This window comes from Rhinatrema bivittatum, chromosome 7, assembly GCF_901001135.1.
Source record: "Rhinatrema bivittatum chromosome 7, aRhiBiv1.1, whole genome shotgun sequence".
Lineage (NCBI taxonomy): Eukaryota > Metazoa > Chordata > Amphibia > Gymnophiona > Rhinatrematidae > Rhinatrema > Rhinatrema bivittatum.
The window spans coordinates 138,620,386-138,639,724 of NC_042621.1; the positions used below are offsets into that span (position 1 = coordinate 138,620,386).

Consider the following 19,339-nt stretch of genomic DNA (forward strand, 5'->3'; position numbering starts at 1 on the left):
TGGAGACTCGCCCCACTTACTGGCCAGTTTCTCTAACTCACTCCAAACAAGAGTGAGCCTTTAAAGGGCATCTTGGTAAGATTGGCTTTGGAAGCTGTGTCAGCTGACCAATTTCACAACCAGAGTTGACGCCTGGCCGCTTTCACCAAATCCACTCCTCTGGCTGAGGTCTAGACCAAATCACAGCCTGCATCTGCTAAAAAAGTGGCAGCAGGCTCCATAACCATTCTGGAATTCCCTCCAGACTCATCAACCTCCTAAGAGAGAAGCAGACATGATCTCGCTACTAGGGTGCAACAGGAGGCAATCTGTAAATTCATTGCCACTGCCTCGAAGACTTGCTTAAGAATAGCCTCAATCCTTCTATCATTTACATCCTTCAAGTCCACTCCTCTCTCTATGGGGATAGTCGTCTGTTTAGACACGGCACATTTCTGAGCATCCACTTCGGGAAAATGCAAACGCTCTCTCATAGCAGGATGCAGGGGATACAGGGTTTCCAATGTGCGACCCCCTTTAAAATTTATCTCTGAGGCATCCCATTCCAGATCAAACAATTCTTGGATGGCATCCATCACCGGAAAAAACAAGAGGTTTTATGTAAGGAAATCAATATGGGATTCTTCCTCGGCTCTGACATAACATCTGACCCAGGAACACCCAGCTGTTTCAAGGCCTGGGAAATCAGGGCCGGCAGTTCATCTCCATGAAAGAACCGCAACATGGTTCGATTCAGTTCCAGCCCTGGAGGAATTTCCCCATCTTCCAGGGAATCAGGATCAACCTCATCATCAGTGCCATCTGGATTCCTGTTGGGAACATCTGCAGGGAGCCGAGGCGAGCCCCAGCACTTAAGCATAGGACTGGAAGAGGGAGGAGCCACCGGCTGGACAGAGATGGGGGAAGCGGAGAAGTGTACCTGAAGAAATGCTTGTAAGCCTTGAAAAATTCCACTCAAGAAAAAGCAGCCGAGTCCAGACCAAGCCCAGAAGGAACTGAAGCTGGTCCCACAGAATTGTCCTCACCAGCAGAGGTGGCAGTCAAGGGAGAACCAAGATCTGGCATCCCCCCAGTCAAGGCCATGACCAACCCATCATCAGAATGGAAAGAGCCAGGCTTAGAAAAATCCGAGGAAGACAACTCTCCCTAAGCGTCTGAGCAGTGCTGACACAGGTTAGAAGCCAGGTCAGACTCAGAAGCGCTAATATGACAGGCAATACAAATAGGAAGATGCTTAGGCTTCTTGTTTACCAGTGCCATCGCTGCGGTAAATGTGCATCGGAACGGCTCAAGTTAAAAAATGAAATGCGCCAAAAAATAGGTGCATTAAAAAAGTTTGCGAGCATAAAAAGCACGCCCAAATACTGAGCTCACAATGCATGTGCAAAGCTGCTGGCCTATAGAGGGCAGCAGAACATGCACAAGAACACGCGAAAATGGCCGCCATGGCCTACCACGTGTGTGCAAGAAAAAATCCTAAGTGCGGGGCTTGGCCCACCAGGGGCCGCTCAACCCACCAGGCTGCCCAGTTTCCCAACCCTAACGGTAGCAGGAATGAATGTCGGCATGTCACGCTGAGAACGGAGACCAGAGGAAGTCCTGAAACCCCTCTGTCTCTGATTCAGGTAAAACTTTCTCCTTTTTTTTTTTAAACCTTACCTGAGCTCAGCGCTTACCGGCTGAGCACAGAGGTGGTCTCCAGCTGTGGGCGGAGAGGGCCTCTGCCATCACTGCCACGCTTGGCCTCCTGTACCTGCTGCCTTTCAGCTGCACTAGCAGCTAAATCCATGCTGGGAAACCCAGCTACCGGACCAAGGCACACCTCTGAGGGACCACGGAAATCACTTCAGGAATTCTCAACTGGGGGAGGGACCTTTAGGTATCACCGCAGGAGAGCGGGCCTTTCTTTTACTGAATTTAGAATTTCTAATTTCTCCTTTTAAAAAGCTCAAAGCAATCCCCATAGGGAGATGCACATCCACAATCTGTTGGAGATGGAGAATACTGGCAGGCTGGGGTCACTGCAGGGTTATATATACTGTGATGTCAGCTTGCTCCATCTCCATCTGAGTCCATCTGTTTACACACTAGGAAAAGAGATCAATATGCTTCTCTAAGTAGGTAACAGAAATAGTAAGAGCAAAGAGGTTAGTATTTAAAAAATAAAAAAGGCTGGTGGAGGACAGGCAAAATTTTTAAGATAAACAAAGGAAGGCACTGAGGGCAATTAGAACTGCAAAAGGGCCAAACAGAGGAAAACATTACCCACTCCATAAGCAAAAGGCAAATAATCAAAGAGAGAATAGGTAAGATAAAGAGAGAAAGTGAGATTTGTGAACCAAAATTCAACAAACAGCAGAAATTTTATGTGACTTCTTAAGAGCTCATACTCAGGACCGGGGCTAAGTTTTAGTCCAGACATGTCCAATCTCCTTAAGCCCCATGTAGTGGATTCTCCATAGGTGGGGGAAGGTTACTCTTTAAGACCCTGGAGGTTGTATGCTTCAAGTGCACAAAAACCACAAGTTCACGTGAATGGTGTTTCAGCATGAAGTCTTTCCTAAGGCACTTGTTCAATAAAAATAATCTGGGGTCCCTGCTATTTTCCTCTTGAAATTAGGGACTCCAGTTTAGAGTACCAGAATTTTCCTGATGCTCTGATCTGATCCTCTCTTCTGCTTCCACTCCTCTTTAGTTTCTCTGCTTGTACCGGATAGGCACCACCTTTCCTCTCTTCTTTGTACCTGATATTTATTAATAGGTATCTGCAGTAGATAAATACTTTGAAGGTGCCACGTCTCCCTTCTCCCCTTTGAAGATGGGTGCCGGATGGGTACACTGTCCTCAGTCATAGAAGTCCTGTGCCTCTTTATCCAAGGGGAACCAGGTGGAAGTGCTCCAGTATTCCAGAACAAAAATGGGAAAGGAAGGGCGGAAAAACTTTCTTTCAAATGAAGCTCCAAAATACAGACTCTTCTCCGTCTCAAAAAAAGCAAATAAATAAATTAGAAAGTCTCTCCAGACTCCACGTATTCTTACCCCGCTGAACTGGGCCCAAGGTTTCCCCAGAAAAAAGAAGGGAACTGAAAAGAATATGCCTCTCCCTTAGACTTTCAAAACAAAAATCCACAGCTGTTGTAGAGGTCTCTGTCTAAAACTTATTTATTTAAGTCATTAGTGACTAGTTCAAAGTGGTTTACAAGCTTACAAATATAAAAGCAATTAGAACAATTTATACAAGTAAAAACATAGCACAAAATACAAAATCACATCAGCGTAAAAACACAGGGTGCTGGGGCATAGATGACATGTTCCTTTTTTTTTAATCTACTTGCATAACCTTTCTACAAGGCTACACCTGCATAACCCTCCCTAGAGTGGAGGAGTAGCCAACTGGTTACAGCGGTGGGCTATGAACCTCAGAGATCTGGGTTCAAGTCCTACTGTTGCTCCTTGTGACCTTGAGCAAGTTACTTTATCCTCCAACTTAGGTTGCAAGCCTCCTGGGGATAGGGAAATACTTTCAGTACCCGAATACAATCTGCTTTAAAGGGCCAAAAAACTTGGATAAGTTCTTTTGCTCAGTATTTACAAAGGAAGGAGAAAGCAATTAATCTAAAGTGGGAAATAGCATTGATAAATGTGAAATTATTATAAACTAAAATTACAAAGAAGGAAGTACTTGAAGTGCTTAAATGAGAGTAGATAAAGCCATAGGACCCGATGAGCTAAAAAATGTGTCGTCAGAATCCCTTGTGGCTTTCTTGTTCTTAAAAACTGGGGAGGTTCTGAGATGCTTGAAGAGAGAGCAGATGTGGTTGCCCTACACAAAGGCAGGAACAGGGAGGATGCAGGCAATTACAGACCAGTCAGGTTATCATTAATAGTGGGCAAAACTATGGAAACACTATTAAAAAATAAGATAGTGCAGTACCTTGAAATAGTAGAATACAGTACAGGACTAAAGATGGTTTCATAAGAGGAAGATCTTGCCAAACTCGACGGAGTTTTTTAAGGAGATGACAAAAGTGTGCGGTAGGTGTGCCTACCTGGACTTCAGTAAGGCTTTTGACAACGTTCCACCTAAAAGACTAGTAAACCAGCTGGGTGGTATGGGATTGGACCAATAGGTTGTAAATTAGTTGAGAAACAGGAAGCAGTGGGAGGTAGCTAATGGAATCCACATTACTCAAGGCAGAATGATCAGTGGGTTCCCCATTACTCTGTATTTCTTTTCAGTATTTGTATTAGTGACATTTCAGAGAGACTTAAGAGAAAAAATGTTTGATACTACAATTTGCAAGAGTGGGCATGCTGGAAGTGGTGGAAAAAAATTAAAGGGGACTTGAGAACATTGGTTTGGAAAATGAACATATGTGAAAAAGTGTAAAGTTATGTATTTGGAACACAAAAATCGATTAGGCACATATCAGTTATAAAATCAAGAAAGGAAACTTTCAATAGGACAGAGATCCAGTAGTAATCATCTCAGATGATCTCAAGGTAGCCAGTCAATGTAATAAAGCAACTGGGAAAGCTAACAGTATAATTGGTTGCATAAGCAGAAGTTTAACTAGCTGGAAAAATGAGGAATATAGATCACTTGTAAGACCCCCATCTTGAATATTGTATTCAGTTCTACAAGCCATACCTTTGTAGGGACATTGAGAGGATGGAGGCAGTTTAGAAAACAGCTACTAAAATGATACAAGACTTGCACACACAAACCCTACAAAGGAAGGATAGAGGGGAGTGAGGGCAGAAGGACAAAGGGAAAGATAGAGAAGGACAGATGAATATAGGAAAAGGAAGGATAGGATAAAGGGAGAATGCAGAAAGGACAAAACAGCACAGCAGAAAAGAAGACAGACAGGAACACAAGGGAGGTATAATGGTCCTGCCTGCTATACAATATCCCTACCAGCAGACGTCGTCACAGAGCTACCCTTGCTCTCATTCTAGCCACCTTCTTGAAAGGTCCATGACTCAGCAGGCCGAGCCCTATTTAGTCCTGCCTCACTCACAACTCAAGTGCCTTGTCATTGAGTCTCCTTGGCTCCTTGCTTGGCCCAGTTCTGCCTGCATAGCCCTTGGGGCATAGCTCCTTGGGGCCTCCTGCCTTGCTTCTTTCCTTGCCCTGGGGCCTCCTCGGCCTTCTGTCCTTGTCCCCTTGTCTCTGGGCCTCTAGCCTTGCTCTGTCTTGCATTGTGGCCTTCGGGCCTTTCTGCCTTGCAGCCTTTGAACTCTGCCTTGCCTTGTTCTCTAGAGCATGGGAAAGGAAGAGTGGGCCAAAGGAAAGGGAGAAGGTCACAGGAAGCAGGAAAAGAAAGACAGAGTGGGATACGAAGGTCACAGGGAGCAAGAAAAGAAAGACAGAGTGGAATAGGGAGGAAACAGGGTTAGGGCCCTGCACAGAGAATGGAAGAAAAGGAAAACCAAGCATATGAGTATGGTTAGAGAAACTACAGAGAAGAAAGAGGGGAGTTAAAGGAGAGGTGGTGGTAGGAAGGAAAATTAGGAGTAGAAGAGGAAAACTCTGGCAGAGATAAATAGCCAGATGTACTAATGAGATTTTTTTTCACCTTTTTTGCATCTATAGGAAAAATGCTTAGTATCTAGACCGCATGAGGAGCATTATGATATGTGAATCATGTGGAATTTGAGTAAACAAAATACCTCTTTCTGGGTTCTTAAAGATCTCTGTATTTGTTGGATGACTATATGTAGAAATACAGTGGATTTATAAGAAAAAGAAACATTTTATATTTTGTAGAGTTTAGCAATCATGTTATTGTTCTGAGTTGCTGTTATCTCAAGTAGTGAATACATTTTTAGATTTTGTTTGAACATCTTATAGTCAAAATATGGAGCAGGCTACATACTGACTTGAAGGATGGATTGTGCAATGTTGACACCTAGCATGATAAAAATTGATGACACCTAGTATGCATGAAAAATGGGTGTTTAAATATTTGGACTTGGTTTCAATGGGACAATAACTTATTGGTAGCAGACCCTAAATTAGGTCTGTGATTGGACAAATTATGTGTCAATAAGAATAATGATATGATGTAAGAATGCTTGGTCATCAAGGAATAAAGCAATGATTAGTTACATGCCCTGGTAATGAAAGATATTAGGGATGAGCCCCGGGCACTGAGAGGAGAGCAGATGAATAGAGCAACATTGCTATAGCCATGTAGAATTTTATCTCTAATAAATATAATGAAAGATGAAGTGCTGCACATCAGTTCTTTCTCCACTAAGGGAAAGGGAAACTAAGAGTTGCTCGATGGAGATGTTAGCAGCGTCGGCCGCGGCAGGCTGCGACCGGGATCGGGTGTCATGGCCGCCGGCTGCGGTCGGCCGCGACTGAGGCAAGAACAGGCACAGCAAAATTAACTCACCCGGATCGCCGGGTTGGTTTGAAGGTACCTGCCGGGGCAGGCAGCACTTCCTCTCTCTCTCCCGTGGCCGCTGCCATCGCTGAGTCGGCAGTGTGGCTCCGCGGCGATCCGGCTCCTCCCCCTCTGCCTCTTAGGGCTGCGCGCGCGGCTGTAGGAAACTCTTAAAGGAGCCATGACAGGAAGTGTCATGGCTCCCCCTGAAGCTCCTCCTCCGGCTTCCTGTACTTAAGGCAAGGGCTGAGCATTCAGTCCTTGCCTTGGAATTAAGGTTCCTGCCTTGAGTGTGTTCCTGGCTCCTGGTTCTTGCTTCTTCGTCCCGCTCTTCTCCCCTGCTCCGTGGATTGATTCTTGGCTGCTGACTTCTGGACTGGTGGACAAGTCTTCTCCTGGTTTGATCCTGGTATGGCTCTGGACTCCTCTCTGGCTTGATCCCGGTACGGCTTTGGACCCTTCTCCTGTCTCGACCCCGGTACGGCTTTGGACCCTTCTCCTGCTTCAACCCTGGACTGGATTCGGACCCCGCTGGTATATTGATTTCTGGACTGGCTTTGGACTCTTCCTCGACTCCATTCTCAGACTGTCACGACCTGCTGGAGGCGCCAGCCATCTGGAACCCACGACCTGCAGGAGGCGCCTGCATCCAGACCTCTTACAGTCTTCAGAGGAGTCGCCTATGTCCCAGCGGCCGGACCCCTACGGGCTCCTCCTGGGGGGGTCGCGTGCTTCCAGGGTGAAGTCTTCTAGCAAGTCTCTACGGTCCAAAAGGCCTCGCCCTTCGACGGTAGCTACTACCTCGAAACAAGGGTCCACTTTCATAACAGGAGATGTATAACAACCAGGCCCTACCACAGCTCTCCTTAGGCTGGGAGGTTATTTTTAGTTGGGACCCCTAAATCTCGTTATACAACAATCACCATGTTGGCCTATAATGTATTAGTGTCTACTTGGTGATTACTGGCACTAAGCGATTTAGCAGAAAAGGCTGGGTAAATTACACTCTTCCCTCATCCCCACCCCTGCTAATATCAGGATTAGTGGAATCCAGTTTCCCGGTATGAACATTGTCTCCTTTATATTTTGGTGTGCTGGCTCATTTATTTATGGCTTAATTATATTTTGAGATGTTTGGGTTTTTGTTCCATTTGGACTTTCTGACAGCTAATTTTGAGTGTTGGTGTCTTTTCTTTGCGAGTTATATTACAGGAACCCTCAGCTGTTCTACAAAGTCACTGCTTTTCTCAAAAGATACTTTAAACTTTATAGTCAAACCAAGTAGAGCCTATGAAACAACGTCAGAAAGACTGAACAGAAGACTATTTGTCCTCTATGCTGTGGGAGGTAGATTTTGCAGCAGGGAGAGAGCTGCTGCTTAAAATCCTAACAGTGTCTGAATGATCCCCACCAGTGCCAGGGATAGGTAATGCAACTTTGGCTCCTGAGCATATATGTGAAGGGCTCAACAGAAGTAGATTCGTGTTTTTTTGGCCTATGATTAAACTGTATATGTGAGAAACTAGTAGCAGGGACGAATAAAGGAGTTTTTTTAACTTCTGATTGCATACGTGGTGATTGTCACTACATGGTGATTATACATTCCTTATGTTAAGGATCTAGTTGTTTTGTTAATCTATATTTCCACGCTGCACTTTGTTACCCCCTCCCAGTTCCTATTCCCTGTTAACATGTATTTTCCAAGTCTTATTTTTCGAATGTAAACCGGTATGATGTCCCCTACTAATACCGGTATATAAAAGTCTCTAAATAAATAAATACGTGAAAGACCTAGTTGTAGGAATGGATAAATAGGTGGATGGAAGTCATTCTTACTCCAGGGCTTTCACTGTGGTACTGTTTCTGTGTTTTGAATTACCAGAATTGAAATGGATAAACTATATGGACAGATGATGCTATTTTGGCCTAAGGTTGTATTGTATATAGGAGGAACCAGATAGCGAGACTGGGTGAAGGATTTTTTTAGCTTGTGATAGCATATATGAGAGACTCAGTTCTAGGAGTGAATGGATGGATGGCTAGATAGACACACAAGCAAGATGCATGACTGAGTGGAAGCTAGGTTTGCCAACTGTCAATAAATTTACTGTCAGTAACAGAGCTGCCAAGTTACCTGGTTCCAGGAGGGAGATTTTAGGTCAGTCCTGGATTTCTGACAATCCTTGCATTCTGGGACCTAGAGCAAGGATTTCAATGGGTAGAATCCAGGACCAGAAATAACACCATGCTTTGGGATGTTAATTCAAAACCAGAACTGGCCAAAAAGTTTCCATCTTAGGATTAGGTAACTTGACAGCTCTAAAGTGTAAAAAAAAAAAGATATATGTATATATATATATATATATATATATACTTGTAAAAATATTTTAAATGTCAGCAAAGACATCATGAGCGATGTGGCCTGTCTCCAGTGTCATGGGCTCAGGCTCTGCAAGGCTGCCCCACTCGGGAGCCAGGGACTGTGACTCAGTACATAAGAGGTGAATTTCAGCAGAGCAAGTCCAGCTGTGCACAAAATGGTGACAATAAAATGTGTGGTCATAAAAAAAAACAAAAAAATGTACGAGTTGGCAAACCCGGTGGAAGCTCCTCTTTTTCTGTCTTTATGGTGTGGTTTCTGTCCTATCTGCCACTCATTCTCCCACACTGTAAATTCACAGGATGGAAACGGATACATTGATGACAATGAACTGGATGCCCTCTTAAAAGACTTCTTTGAGAAGAACAAGAAGGTGAGTCATGGGGGAATGAGGCAGAGGCTATCCCAGCACAGACAGATGCCATCCATCTCGCATCTTTGTGCACGTTGCCATGGTATTGTCATGGCTGGGTGACACGGGGGAATAGAGACACGCAGCTTGTTTTGGTCTTGGCATGCTTTAAAATATCCATTTAAGAGGCTCTTCACTACCCACTGCTGTAGTTTTGGAGACGATGTATTTTCGATTTACTGGCTGCGCTGGTTTCTTGATAATGTGCTTCCTAATTGTCTCCTGCTCCTTGATTGGAGATTACTGGAGCTGGATTCCAGTCTCCATTACACTGAGTCACACAGAACATTTAGGTAATCAGGCAGCTTGATTTAATAACGAGCATTTACGCCCCCTGTATTTCTTGAACTAGGAAGCACCTACCTGACACCTAACTGCTGGTCTCTCCTGGGGCAATTTCTCCAACTGGGTTTGTTTCTTCTGTGTGATTCTGGTCCTGACCAGCTGCAAGGCATGCAGGACCACAAATCCCACTGAGTTTTGAAAGGGAAGCTGATAAGCCAGCACAGGCAGGAGTTACAAATCACTGTACAGGATATCTGTAAAACACTGTGGGGACAGGCACCACAAAAGTAGAGTAAAATTATTAGCAAACAGAAAAATGCATTCCCACAGGTAGAGCCCCAAGCTAGTGACATCCTAGCACAGATCCTGCTGTAAGATAAGATAAGAGCAGGGGGAGAATTGGGCTGGCAAAAACTGAATGCCGGAACTGAGCTCCTGCCCTGATCCCCTGACAGTAAGAATGAAATTCCTGACCATATGGATAAAAATGGCCCGTACTAACCTTGAGAATTCTTTGAAGAAGTAAATAAACATGTCGATAAACACAAGAACATAAGATATGCCATACTGGGTCAGATCAAGGATCCATCAAGCCCAGTATCCTATTTCCAACAGTGGCTAATCCATGTCACAAGTACTTGGCAAGTACCCAAACATTAAATAGATCACAAGCTACTATTGCTTATTAATTACTGTAATAGCAGTTTATGGATTTTTCCTCTAGGAACTTATCCAAACCTTTTTTAAACCCAGTTATACTAACTGCTGTAACCACATCCTCTGGCAATGAATTCCAGAACTTAACTATGTGCTGATTAAAAAAGAATTTTCTTTGATTTGTTTTAAATGAACTACTTGCTAACTTCATGGAGTGCTCCCTAGTAGTTCTAGTATCTGAGAGTGTAAATAATCGATTTTTATTAACTTGTTCAAGTCCTTTCATGATTTTGTAGACTTCTATCATATCTCCCTCAGTCATCTCTTCTCTAAACTGAACAGCCCTAACTTCTTTAGCCTTTCCTCATAGGGCAGCAGTTCCATGCCCCTTATCATTTCGGTCGCTTTTCTCTGCACTTTCTTCAGTGCAGCTATATCCTTTTTAAGATGCAGTGACCTGAACTGCACACAGTGCTCAAGGTGGAGCGATACAGAGGCATTATGACATCCTCTGTTTTATTCACCATTCCCTTCCTAATAATTCCTAACATTCTGTTTGCTTTTTTGATCGCCACAGCACACTGAGCCGACGATTTCAATGTATTATCCACTATGATGCCCAGATCTCTTTGCTGGGTGGTAACCCCTGAGATAGAACCTAACATTTTGAAACTACAGCAAGGGTAATTTTTCCCTGTATGCATCACTTTGTACTTATCCACATTACATTTCATCTGCCATTTGGAAGCCCAATCTTCCAATCTCGCAACGTCCTCCTGCAATTCATCACAATCTATTTCAGATTTAACCACTCTGCATAATTTAGTGTCATCCTCAAATTTGATCACTTCACTCATCGCCCCCCTTTCCAGATCATTTATAAATATATTAAAAAGTACAGGTCCATTATACAAATCCCTGAAGCACTCCACTGTTTACCTTTTTCCAGTGTGAAAACTGACCTACTCTCTGTTTCCTGTTTTTTAACCAACTTGCAGTTCACAAAAGGACATCGCCTCCTATCCCATGACTTTTTAGTTTTCTTTGTCGAATGCCTTCTGGAAATCCATATATACCACATCTACCGGTTCACCTCTGTCTACATGCTTATTCATCCCTTCAAAAAATGTAGGAGAGCCGACTGATATAGTGCATCTGGATTTTCAGAAAGCATGTGATAAAGTCCCTCACAAAAGACTCCTCAGAAATCAGTCACTGTTTAAGCTCCCGGCTGGCACTGACCAGACACTGCTAAATGACTAACAGAATTCATCATTCATTTTGCTAGAAAGAGAACTTTCCTAGCACTGAAGGATGGTTTCAAATGAACTGGCTGAAAGCCCAAAGGATTAGGAGGAAATTGCTGAACTAAAAAAAGGATGTTTTAAATAAATCAGTGAAAATAAAAAAACTAACTAACCAGAAAGAAAGCTTTTTAGGAGCTGTGGGAAGGTAATGAAATGTGAACTGTATCTGACTTTCTAGATGATAGGTGCAGGGCAGCCACTTGAGCGTTGTTAAATATGCACCTCTGTGCCACTGGGCTGAAGATTTCCTTTCATTGCCCTCCAGGAGGTGAACATCCAGAGTCTCACCAACTACAGGAAGAGCATCATGTCACTGTCTGATGGCGGGAAGCTCTACCGTACCGAGCTGGAGATTGCAATGTGCAACCAGGCCCGATCCCCTATGTAACAGAATCACCCCTTCCAAACTCTATCTCCTCCCCCCTCCCCCCTCCCCCCTCCCCCCACAACCCTTAACCCTGCCACTTTCATGAGGAAAGGAAGAACGGATGGGAATAGAGAAGGCAACTAGTGACTCCAGCTCCAGAGGACAACACTTGGATGAGCTGATCCGGAGCAAGAGCCTGTGGAAGTGGGAGGAGAAGAAGCAGCATCACTGCCGTGATACACGATGACCTCTTCCATCGATGGCGCTTGGGTGTGGGATAACTGTTATGTAGCCAATAGTTCATGTCTTACTTCCGACTACTCTGATTCTCCAGTTTCACATTTTGAGGGGTTGATTTGGTAGTTCTGCTTTGATTGTTGTGCTATGTGGTTTTTTGTTTTGTTTTTTTTGTTTCTTTGCTGGGAGTAAGGGAGGGTTGATTTCCTGAATTCTTGGCTTTGGAGTGGAGCAATTTTTTGTTTTTCTCCTTTTCTTTTTTATTTGAAAGTTTGGTTGTGTTGTTTACCAAAGAACAGTTTACAAATAAAGCTGAGATGTACTGCTATCAATGTGGCGCGTTCTTTGCCTCTTCTGTTTCCTTTATAATAGGTCCAAAAGATTGTGGTATTGAAACTGTTGTACAAGTAAATCTACTTGTTGCTGTGGCCAAGGAAACTACAATGGTCCCTTTTTATAACAGCCCGCTTTTTAAAAAACACTGCAGATTTATCCTCTGATGTAACATTTGTTTAATACAGTGCCACAGTTAAGTTCTGCTATAATAAATTTTTGTTATAGTAAAACAAATTTTGGGCCTGATTTACTAAGGCTTTTCTCCCAGTCTATTTACAACAAAGACTGCCAATCCTGTTTTGTCCTTTTGTAACATATCAGATATCAATAAATAAGGGTATCTATCACTGCAGACCCTAACTGATTTGAGCTTATGCTTGTTCCTTGTCCCAGCTTGAATCTTGTCACTGTTTTGGTTACCACCTTTATTGGTAAGTTACAAATAATTTTTGACAAATGGGGAAGGTTCCAGAACAGCTATCAAGACCTGTGGATCTATCACTTCCATGCCAATTTCTTGCTTAGATCAACTCCAGGATTGGCCTGACACTGTAGTGTTCTTTTACATAGTAACAAAACTGACAGCACCATGAACCTTCATTTAAACTTTTATTTTTATTTTATCTTATTTTAATTTTATGTTTTATCCTAATTTGATTTATTTTATCTTTGTTTTCATAATGTTTTTACCTTTGACTGCTTGCTTTATGTAGATTTTATTTGTGTTTCCTAATTTTATGTACCTGCCATTGTATTTTATTTATTTTATATTGTAAACCGTTGAGATTAATTACAGAACAGCGGTATAGAAACATAATAAATAAATAAATAAATATCCCCTTCTCGAATCACTAAGCCCAGTAATTACAGAGATAGCTCTCCGCCAGGCCCTAAATCTGGCCACTAGGTGTTGCTGTTGCACCATGACAGACTCCTTCCCCATGCCCAGGGCTGTGAACACTGCCTCATAGTCTCTCAGTCCCAGCGGGCCCAGGGATTGTAAAGCCCAGGAATAAAACCCAAGTTCTTTGCACAGTGTGATGTGGCCCGGTCACCAAGTCACTGACCAGGCCCTAGGCACCATTGTTTCTAATTCATAAAAAGCTTTGTCTAGAGATGGAGAGAATCCGTCTTCAGGGCATATTGAGCAATACTTAGTTCCACTAAACAGTGCCAAAAAAACCTTTTGGTAGAGTCAAATTTTACTGAAGTATTTTGACTGAAAAGATTCTTTTTCTGCAAATTTAGTTACTCAATCTGCACCTTCAGATTTTACTACTATGGCAACTGAAGGTGAAGAATTAAAACAGCCTGAGAAAAATGTCCTTCCTTCTGTTGCTGTGGTAACCACTGTGCCAGGCCTGGGGAGAATAACACTGATTTAAGATCGGTTTCGGATAATGCATCTTTACAGGGAGAGAGAAGCCTTAAAACATTATTCCAAAGCATGTTGCAAACAGAAAAGAGGATAAATACACGCCTTAACCTAACTGAAAGAAAATGAAAAGATAATGAGGATTCTATTGAACTTCTCAAGAAGGAATCTGCGACAACAAACTAAAGTATTAAAATGTCCAGTCAATCAGAAACATGGATTTTAGCTAATGCCATGCTTAGGCAATGTCACTGTCCAACTCTTCCCTCCCCCCACCGGACCTCAGGGTCTCCACTGCACTGATGGTATCAGACTGCAGTGAGCACAGGAACTCAGAGGCTGACATAATAAATCACGACTAAAATATGTACGCTAAATCTTAGTGCACATATTCTTTACTCAATCACTGAAAAACAAAATAACTCCCATCAAGAGTTAAACAAGCATGTTAATGTGAAAACGTACATACACGTGAGTGAATATGTGCTCGCAGTCTAGCGCGCCCTATTACAACAGCCCCTATGAGCTGCATGCATAAAACATGATTTTTCAGCATAAAACTGAACAGGCGCACTAGATAGACGTAAAGTGACCTCTGCTGAACCCCTGTCATTTTTAAATAGCCAGCGTTAAATACAGAAAGAGGTAGGATAGGTAAGTATGATGAGGAAAGAAGGGTCCGTAGAGTAGGAGGAGATGGTTAGAGGTTGGGCTAGGGTAGTTAAGTGGTTTGGGGGTCAGTTAGTGGATCGGTGAGGGGGTAATTAACTAGGTGTGCATAGGTGAGTGGGCAGGAGGTGAGTCAGTGAGTGGGTAGTTAGGAGAGTGGGGGGTTAGTGAGAGGGTGTAGTGGTATGTAGTTGGGTAGAGCTCCTCTTGCTTGGTGGTCCAGACTCAGGTACCCCAGGACTTAGCCCTTTTTATTTAAGCTTAGAAATGTAACTTTCATTCCATCTTTGACCCAGGAGTTAACTCACATTTCTGGGGCAAGTGTTAATCTATGGTGCTTTACCAATATGGTGCTGGATCTGGAGTTCTCAGGTACAGTGGTCCACCCTGACCTGGAGGACATAAGTCCAGGACCCCTGCACCAGGAACTCTATAGACTAACTGTAACCCCAGAAATGCAAGTTAAATTTTCTCCATCTCAGGAATTAAATTTCCAGTATTAAAAATACATCTTTACTGCACCTCTTGCATTGGGAAGTAATAGCTAATCCCTTCATTAACATGGGATTTGCATGGAGGTGTGCTAAAATTCTTATTAAATGAGTAAAGTTGCATGCACAATTGTAAGTGCACGTAGCCTAGCACCCCTTATTACATTGGCTCCTAAGTCAAACCACAATGACAGGTCCCCATGGGCTTTTCTTGTTCCCAACTGCTGTACCCATCTCTGCTTTCCAGCCTCCGTTTGGTAGGTGCACAGAGTTCAGTGACTGGCTTCAGGGCACCCTTTATAGCAGATTTCCACACAAGCAAGGCTGAACAGATTTACTAACTTCACTAGAAATATTCATCTTTACTAGCCAGAAATATCATTATTTTCCACTCTTTCCCCTAAACTTTGTCTTCCACCATTGATCTTAAGGTGGGGAGAGAGACTGCATGGAGGGGGCGACTAAGAATCCAAGGTAGAGGATGTAAGGTCTGACTACCTGTGTGATAAAAGCATGGATCCTACAGACAAGAACAAGAATCAACTAGCACTCCCACCACTAACGGCTGCAAACTATTGAACTTGGAGGCGTTCCACACTATGCCACTCTGCCTTTTTGTAGGGAATCCAGAAAAACATGTGGAATTCGCTCTAAATTTACAGACACCACGGGGGTCATATTCAGTAAGCTGATTAGTGTACAAGTTATCCGGCTAAAGTTAGCCGGATAACTTGTCCCGTATATTCAATGGGCTACACGTCCTGCTGGATAACTAAAAAAATCTAACCGGCTATGTTTGAATATAGCCATTTAGGTTTTGTGGTTATCCAGCTGGGTGTGGCTGGGTAATTTGCTGGGTAATTGGCTACTTATCCAGATATCGTCAAAAGATATCTGGGTAGGTAGTGCTGTCAGAAAATTAAAACATCTTGGCTAATTCTATCCAAGCACACAGTATTATAATATTTCATATATGGAACAGCTAAACCTCCAGAGTCCCAACCTTGTTTCAACCACTGCATACTCGCTCTGGGTTTAAGACTCTGCCAGATGAATCAGGAGAGTAATCTATCCAGATTATCAAGAACCTTCTACCTGAGCCAAAGAGGGGGCATTTGTAAAAAATGCAACCAGTGAGAAAACATTACCATCTTAAACAGATTTATATGTCCTGCCAATGACAAGGGTAAGTGCTATCACTGATATAATTTCATCTTTGTAAAATCTAATAAGGGAACTACATTAGCAGATTATTTGTTAAGTAAATTCCCAAATAAGTGAAGGCTCCCTCAGCCCATTCGAGTCTAAACCCATCTGCCCACCTTTCTCTGATCTAATCAGGGAAAGCTAAGGCCTCAGATTTCTCCATATTCAATTCATACCCTGAGCCCCCTCCAAACCAAGTAAATACATCAAGCAAGCGATAAAGAGAAGCTTGGGGCTTAGTAAAATACACCAAGAGATCATCGGCAAAAGCTGCTATTTTAAAGAACCCAAGTCCCAGCTGGATCCCGTGTATTCGAGGATCATCTTGAATACACCTCAATAAGGGTTCTAGAGAAACCAAAATTAGTAGAGGTGAAACAGGCATCCCTGTCTAGTGCCACGAAACAACTGAAACACTCCTGATCTTTTCCCACTGACCACAATCACTGCCATGGGATCAGTGTATATAGTAAGCGAAGCACTTGAAGAAAATTCCCCTCCAGTCCCATAAGCTGTAAAACAAGAAACAAATATCCCCGTTCCACCTGATCAAACGCCTTCTCGATGTCAAAACGTATCTCCAAGAAAGGTGTACCACTCTGCCTACTCATTCCCATAGCTGCTAGAATGTTTCAGACATTAATAGTAGAAAATCAATGGTGCACAAATCCTACCTATCAGAAATGATGTCTGGGAGGATGAGTGTCAGCCTATCCACCCACACCCTGGCCAAAAGTTTAACTTCAAAATTCATCATCAGTAGGATCCTGGCATTGTATAATCCTTCCTCGGTTTAAATAAAACAGTGATCAGCACCATATTCACTGATGGGGGAAACTTCTCCATTTGGACCAGTGCTTTAAAATATGCAAATAGAGGGTCTACGATTTTATCTATTAGAAATTGATAGAATTCTTTGTTAAATGCATCTGGTCCTGGGGCTGTACAGGTCTTAGCCCTCTATATTCTGGACAGAAGCTCTTCCCTAGTAATGGTGCATTCAATTTCACCAATTGTTCTGGGGTAAATCGACGAAGGTTCACCTGCCTCAAAAAAGAATCACACCTATTTATGTTGCTGCTGCAATGATTGTGAGCCCTTGGGCTGTGGTGTGATTGATGCCGCCTAGTAGGTGAACCTACTAGGCCCATGTCGACAGCTGGTCTGGGACAGGTGGAGCTTCGCCTATACCAGTCCTTGGGTTCCAGGGGCCAGCAGGAGGGTCCCAAAGGATAGTCAAAAGGTGAGAGTTCGGGGCAAGGCAGAGGACAGGGAAGGCAGCAGTCAAGAGAGAAGTCCGGGTTTGAAGCTAAGGTCAATACTGGGAGAGCAGGGCGGCGCTGTCATCTCCCGGGGTCAAGGTTCCTTTCTTGCCACGAGACCTGTAACTGTTGACGTGCATCTAAGGCAACCAGCAGAGGAGCAATGGTGGCATCCTAGCCACAAAGCAGGGTCAGGCAGCATCTTTGGCCATCGGGGGTAAGTCCTGTGACCGGCCAAACATTACAGCTGCCTTGGGATGCATAGAGAGTCTGATAAAATTCCTCCAGAATTTTAAGAATTTCTGCAGTGAAGTTACAAAGTCCCTTATCATTTCTTAAGGCAGCAATATGGTTGGGCCTGCTATTATTCCTACTTAGGTCGTACCAGAGCTGTAGCCAGTCAATGTGGCGCCTATGGCCAAGTGAAAAACTGCGCCCTCACCCATTACACAACACATGACACCATGAGTTGGGAAACTCTGTTAAATGTTTGTACAGCAATGCTCATGGCCAGTGCAAGGGGATTAGGTGCCCTAGGAAATTTTACAGTCATGCACCCCCCACCCCATCACACACCATTACAAATTTGGCATTTATAATAAAAGATTTTACATGAAAAAGGATATTCAAAGCACAGTCTTATGAGGTAAAAATATCACTTACAATATGTATATTTATTTATTTAGGGTTTTTATATACCGACATTCTCGATATACATATCGAATCAAGTCGGTTTCCATAGAACAAAACAGTCGCTGGTAAGGCGTTACATTAAACAATAAACAGAGTATTGAACAAAAAAAGTACGGCATTTTTATTTATTATATTATATTTACATATTATATTATAAATATTATATTTACATGCATGGCTGTCGTACCAACCAGAAAACCCTGCAAAAAAGCTAGAGACACTTGGAACCCATATAGTATTAGGTCTACTGTAATGCAACTTAGGCATGGCTATGACCATTAAGAGCCACGAGAAAACAGAATTTCTATATCAAAACAGTACTAACTGCCAGCACTCAAATAGCAACAATCCTATCTATGAAAGCAAATATTGCAAATATTACACCAGTCTTAAAACAGTAATATACCTCCTATTAGGAAAACAAAACAAGCCAAGCTGCTGTAGATCCCGACATAGAAACTACACATTAATAAAATATCTCACTTTAGTCACACATGTAAAACATAGACAGACCCTTGAATACAAAATAAAGAGACCCTAAAGTATAAATAGAAATGTACAGGCAAAAACTGAACAGGAAACCGCAACAAGCCAAATTCTGTATGCACTGCAACAATGGAAAAAACAGAAACATTACCATTCCTCATAAAAATATTATCAAAATCATACCAATAAAAATAATAATTCAAAACAGTTAATGAATAGAATAACATTCAATAATTAAAAACTCATATAAAAATTTTCCAAACACCAATAAAATATTTCAAAACAGACACATCAAATAACCCCCAACAATTAAAATAAGGATTTAAAAAACCCCCCATCATCCATACCTTGGAACTTTTGATTTCCAGATTGTCATGGATTAGCAGGCAGAGAGTAACGGGTAGCTGTGCACACTCATGCTCCCTCTCACTCTCTCACACACATGCACACACGCTCTCTCTCACTTCCCCCTTGAAGTAGCAGGCATCAGCAATCACCTTCTTCAGCCTCCGCAGCCAAGGAACAACTTCCGGTCACGGGCCCAACCCAGCTCTAACACTGGACTCCTTCTGGCAGGGCAGAATGCCCTCCTTCTCCTCCAAAGCAGTGCAGCCTCACATTGACAGTTTGGTCAGAGTGATATTAGTAAATGGAAAAAGCAGCGCAGATCTGCCAGAATCAGCAGCGGGGTCATGCTGCTTTTCCACATACTAAGGCAGCGCTGACCATGCTGTCGATTTTGACAGGGACGCACTGCTTTTTCTCTTGCTGAGGACCC

General features: G+C 42.9%; 1 protein-coding gene across 1 annotated transcript in view; it reads left to right on the plus strand.

Annotated features, from left to right (window-relative positions):
• The window catches only part of CALB2 (calbindin 2), a 147,662-nt gene extending 135,287 nt beyond the window's left edge, over positions 1-12,375 (plus strand). The window contains exons 10-11 of the mRNA XM_029609236.1: positions 9,080-9,151; positions 11,705-12,375. Of these exons, the coding sequence (XP_029465096.1) occupies positions 9,080-9,151; positions 11,705-11,827 (195 nt within the window). The 3' untranslated portion in view covers positions 11,828-12,375. The remainder of the gene's footprint in view (positions 1-9,079; positions 9,152-11,704) is intronic.
• Positions 12,376-19,339: the final 6,964 nt, after the last annotated feature.